Below are 5,582 nucleotides of genomic sequence, written 5' to 3' on the forward strand. Positions count from 1 at the left end.
CCAGGATTTCCTTCCGTCTCTTCCATCCTTTACTAGCTCACTTCTTCCTTTTCTCAACCCAGCGACGCCGCAAACAGATTCACATCTCTTTTTTCAAGTGAGTCCAAAGCAAGAAAAGCCACAGTCTGCATTCGATCGCCACAGAATTCTCCCGAGGAACCTTCACAACAAACCGCCTCACGCGTTCAGCACGCGTTCAGCACATGTTCAGCACATGTTCAGCGGTCGAGCTCCGCTCTGCTGTAGCGACCTTTAACCTCTCCGTCATCATCCAATGGGAATCAACACCTTCAGGGCCTCCAGGAACCCCACATGAACCTGCAGCTCAGGTTCCCAGACTGACAGCTAGGGAGGCGGCCGGACGATTTACTCACCCTGTAAAACCACGGCTGCTCACAAAACACACTCATTCATTCAGGTTTTTCTTTAATTTCTCACCGTCTATAATATGTGTGTGTGTGTGTGTGTGTGTGTGTGTGTGTGTGTGTGTGTGTGTGTGTGAAAGATAGACCCACTAATAGTTGTACTAGCTGTAGTAGTAATCTCAGTCACAAGAAAACAATTCACTCTAATTTTTCTCAGAACCACAGAGCGTAGGCGGTTCTTCAGTCTACTGCCAGTGAGACTACTTCTGGGTTCTGGACCTGGTTCTGGTTCTGAGCACTGGGTCTGCTGCCTGCCCGGCTCCTAATAAAAGCAGCCCAGAGGGTCTCAGCTGGGGCCAACAGCGTTGCTAACCCCCTCGCTCTCTGCTCCTCTCTGCTCCTCTCTGCTCCTCTCTGCTCCTCTCTGCTCCTCCATGGTTGAAACGGCTACTGGAGTCGGAGCGCCCTCCTGCTCCTCCCCTGAAGACTACCCTCCTCCCTAAAGACCACCCTCCTCCCTAAAGACCACCCTCCTCCCTAAAGACCACCCTCCTCCCTAAAGACCCCCCTCCTCCCTAAAGACCCCTAAAGACCACCCTCCTCCCTAAAGACCACCCTCCTCCCTAAAGACCCCTAAAGACCACCCTCCTCCCTAAAGACCACCCTCCTCCCTAAAGACCACCCTCCTCCCTAAAGACCCCTAAAGACCACCCTCCTCCCTAAAGACCACCCTCCTCCCTAAAGACCACCCTCCTCCCTAAAGACCACCCTCCTCCCTGAAGACCACCCTCCTCCCTAAAGACCACCCTCCTCCCTAAAGACCACCCTCCTCCCTAAAGACCACCCTCCTCCCTAAAGACCACCCTCCTCCCTGAAGACCACCCTCCTCCCTAAAGACCACCCTCCTCCCTAAAGACCACCCTTCTCCCTAAAGACCACCCTCCTCCCTAAAGACCACCCTCCTCCCTAAAGACCACCCTCCTCCCTAAAGACCACCCTCCTCCCTAAAGACCACCCTCCTCCCTGAAGACCACCCTCCTCCCTAAAGACCACCCTCCTCCCTAAAGACCACCCTCCTCCCTAAAGACCACCCTCCTCCCTAAAGACCCCTGAAGACCACCCTCCTCCCTAAAGACCACCCTCCTCCCTAAAGACCACCCTCCTCCCTAAAGACCACCCTCCTCCCTAAAGACCCCTGAAGACCACCCTCCTCCCTAAAGACCACCCTCCTCCCTGAAGACCACCCTCCTCCCTAAAGACCCATGAAGACCACCCTCCTCCCTAAAGACCACCCTCCTCCCTAAAGACCACCCTCCTCCCTAAAGACCACCCTCCTCCCTAAAGACCACCCTCCTCCCTGAAGACCACCCTCCTCCCTAAAGACCACCCTCCTCCCTAAAGACCACCCTCCTCCCTAAAGACCACCCTCCTCCCTAAAGACCCCTGAAGACCACCCTCCTCCCTAAAGACCACCCTCCTCCCTAAAGACCACCCTCCTCCCTAAAGACCCCTGAAGACCACCCTCCTCCCTGAAGACCACCCTCCTCCCTAAAGACCCCTAAAGACCACCCTTCCGTCTCATTGAAACCCTAACGGCGAACACCAAAATGGACCAGCTATATTTGGAGGAAGCTAGTGTGAGATATAAAACATATCTGTGTGTCCCATCATGCAACAGCATTCCTGCTGCTGGCACTCACGTGTTATTTACTATTCTGGACAGCCAGGCTGCCCACTTGGGTTTCTACTCAGTAGAATCGGGTTGCCATGGCAGTGTGCCAGGGGGCATATGACTGCAGCGGTGAAAAGCCTTCAGATATACACACACACACACACACACACACACACGCACACACACAGACGAGCGCTTACGCTCTGTACAGGCACAAATCATGTGCACACACACACACGCTGCCCACTCTGCAGTGGTAAGAGGGAGGGCGTCCCAGCATGCATTTCACCCTGGGTGGAGCCTACCTCTGCCGTCGTTGATAGGGCAAACTCTCTCTCTCCTTCAAGACCTTCCTCTCCCTCCCTCTACCTCCGCTCCCCTCTCTCTCTGCTTACTCCACAGATTATTAATGAGCTTATTTTGGCTCAGGGTGTGTGAACTAGGTGTGTGTGTGTGTGTGTGTGTGTGTGTGTGTGTGTGTGTGCTATGACCACTGCCACTGTTGGGAAGGTCAGAGGCAGTGGGAATCATGCCACACTGACCGGCTGCTCTGACCCTGCACAGCTAAGAACATCCTGGATGTGGAGTATAGACTTCTACTTCCACTAAAACCTCTACTTCCACTAAAACCTCTCCTTCCACTAAAACCTCTCATTCCAATAAAACCTCTACTTCCACTAAAACCTCATTTCACTAAAACATCTCCTTCCACTAAAACCTCTCCTTCCACTAAAACCTCTCCTTCCACTAAAACCTCTCCTTCCACTAAAACCTCTCCTTCCACTAAAACCTCTCTTTCCACTAAAACCTCTCTTTCCACTAAAACCTCTCCTTCCACTAAAACCTCTCCTTCCACTAAAAACTCTCCTTCCACTAAAACCTCTCCTTCCACTAAAACCTCTCCTTCCACTAAAACCTCTCCTTCCACTAAAACCTCTCCTTCCACTAAAACCTCTCCTTCCACTAAAACCTCTCTTTCCACTAAAACCTCTCCCTTCACTAAAACCTCTCCTTCCACTAAAACCTCTCTTTCCACTAAAACCTCTCTTTCCACTAAAACCTCTCCTTCCACTAAAACCTCTACTTCCACTAAAACCTCTCATTCCACTAAAACCTCTCCTTCCACTAAAACCTCTCCTTCCACTAAAACCTCTCCTTCTACTAAAAACTCTTCCACTAAAACCTCTCCTTCCACTAAAACCTCTCCTTCCACTAAAACCTCTACTTCCACTAAAACCTCTCCTTCCACTAAAACCTCTCCTTCCACTAAAACCTCTCCTTCCACTAAAACCTCTCATTCCACTAAAACCTCTCCTTCCACTAAAACCTCTCATTCCACTAAAACCTCTACTTCCACTAAAACCTCTCCTTCCACTAAAACCTCTCCTTCCACTAAAACCTCTCATTCCACTAAAACCTCTACTTCCACTAAAACCTCTCCTTCCACTAAAACCTCTCCTTCCACTAAAAACTCACTTCCACTAAAACCTCTCCTTCCACTAAAACCTCTCCTTCCACTAAAACCTCTCACTCCACTAAAACCTCTCACTCCACTAAAAACTCACTTCCACTAAAACCTCTCCTTCTACTAAAAACTCTTCCACTAAAAACTCTCATTCCACTAAAACCTCTCCTTCCACTAACCCTAACCCACCCTCACCCTTCCGTTGCTCAACTCTTCCTCTTTCCCTTTAAACACTTAACATACAGAACGTTTCAACGAATCATTCAGGAACCTAAATTTAACCTCGTTCTCCCTTCCTTCTTTCCATCTTAGCTTGACAGCCTGACCCGTGTGTGTGTGTGTGTGTGTGTGTGTGTGTGTGTGTGAGTCTCACCTGAACTCGTTGAGCCCGTCCACCATGCGGCTGTAAGCCAGGGCTCTCTGACTGGCATCAGCTGATCTCCGGCTCATCTTCATGGCCTTGGATGTGAAAACAACACATACAGTATATACTTAGAATGGGTGAGGGGAACCTCCTCCAGTGACAACACGATGACAGGAACCCACACCAGCAGGCAGGAACCCACACCAGTAGGCAGGAACCCACACCAGAAGCCAGGAACACACACCAGCAGGCAGAAACACACCCCAGCCCAGCAGCCATGGACGGCAGGCACTCTCTACCCTCTCTCTCTCTTGAGAGTTCAAACCCCACAGAGATAGAATAGAGCAAAAGGTTAGGTTGCTTCATTTCAAATGGGCCGTATGGAATCAGTCATACAGTATGTTAAACCGTATGCTACATAATCTGTGTGTGAGCCTGTGTGTGTGTGTGTGTGTGTGTACATAGCCTAAATGAACCTCACTAAACATGTCATCGCAGATTATTAACATGTAATCTAATATATCAAAATATTGAATGCATTTATTAGAAGCCTAGGCTATAGCCCCCAAGCCTCTATGGTATTCATTACTTGGTGTAATATTCTAGCCTATAGCCGACTGACGGATGACTACAGTATATTATCATCCATGATACCGCTGAGACGCACGTTGGTCTGAGTGCATTTCCTCACGGCCAAGTAGCCTCAGAATCTCGGCTTTTTTTCTGTTTCTTGGTGAAGTGATTGTGTCACTCATGGGCTCTGTGATCATAATACCCTCGCGATCAAGGCTACACCTTTTTAAAAGCCCTGGATCATTTCATGTTTACAAAATATTGACGCGATTACGAAACGGACTGCCAGGGACCAGCATGTTGGATCGCTTGTGAGTAGGTCTTAACGAGGTCTTAGCGACTTAGAAGTCGGAAGTCCTCTTGACTGCCTCTAACTTCTCCTCGACTTAGGAGCCGTTTTTAGCGCTAAAACCCTTTGTGAAATACTCTTATCCCCCCCGAAAACAAATTATGAGCGACACACCCATTCTTTTCAGGAGTTGCTCCTAAAACGGGAAGTTAGGACTAACTTTTAGCCTTAAAATGTTTTATGAACACCAGCCCAGATCTCTTATTTCAAGGAGGCTGAGCTGGTTTGGTACCCAGTGTTGGCCGAGGCTCACCTGCTCGATGGAGCTCTTCAGCTTGTTCATGTGGCTCTCGAAGAGCGGGAAGTGGGAGAAGAAGAAGTCCTGGAACTTGCTGCTCTCCTCCTCGCTCTGCGACAGCAGGAAGATGACCCCGATGGCGATCTTCTTCTTCCTGGCCACGCCCAGATTCGGACCGCCACTCTCATCAGACATGTTGAAGCTCTCCTCTACTGACCTGATGAGTAGAGTAGAGACAACTAGAGTAAGGTACCGCCAGTAAAGCACACTACTAGAGTTAAGAGGAGTACAGTAAAGGTACAGTAAAGACAAGTAGAGACAGAGAAGAGTACAGTAGAGAAGGGTAGAATGGCACTAGATGAAGTGCAACAGTTAAGTGGGGTCAAGAGATGTGTGTGTGTGTGTGTGTGTGTGAGTGTGTGTGAGTGTGTGTGTGTGTGTGTTTGTGTGTGGGTGTGTGTGTGTGAGGGCGTGTGTGTGTGTGAGTGTGTGTGTGTGTGTGTGTGTGTGTGTGGTGTACAGTGGCAGCTATCTGTGTTTCCAGCTGTCTGTGGTC

General features: G+C 49.6%; 1 protein-coding gene across 1 annotated transcript in view; it reads right to left on the minus strand.

The window, feature by feature from the left end:
* LOC311328139 (folliculin-interacting protein 1-like) overlaps nt 1-5,243 on the minus strand; it is a gene marked incomplete at its 5' end in the record, with an annotated part of 24,059 nt that extends 18,816 nt beyond the window's left edge. The window contains 2 exons of the mRNA XM_084462160.1: nt 3,876-3,961; nt 5,042-5,243. Coding sequence (XP_084318286.1) covers nt 3,876-3,961; nt 5,042-5,243 — 288 coding nt within the window. The remainder of the gene's footprint in view (nt 1-3,875; nt 3,962-5,041) is intronic.
* Nucleotides 5,244-5,582: the final 339 nt, after the last annotated feature.

This window comes from Borostomias antarcticus, assembly GCF_949987555.1.
Source record: "Borostomias antarcticus genome assembly, contig: scaffold_317, whole genome shotgun sequence".
Classification (NCBI taxonomy): Eukaryota; Metazoa; Chordata; class Actinopteri; order Stomiiformes; family Stomiidae; genus Borostomias; species Borostomias antarcticus.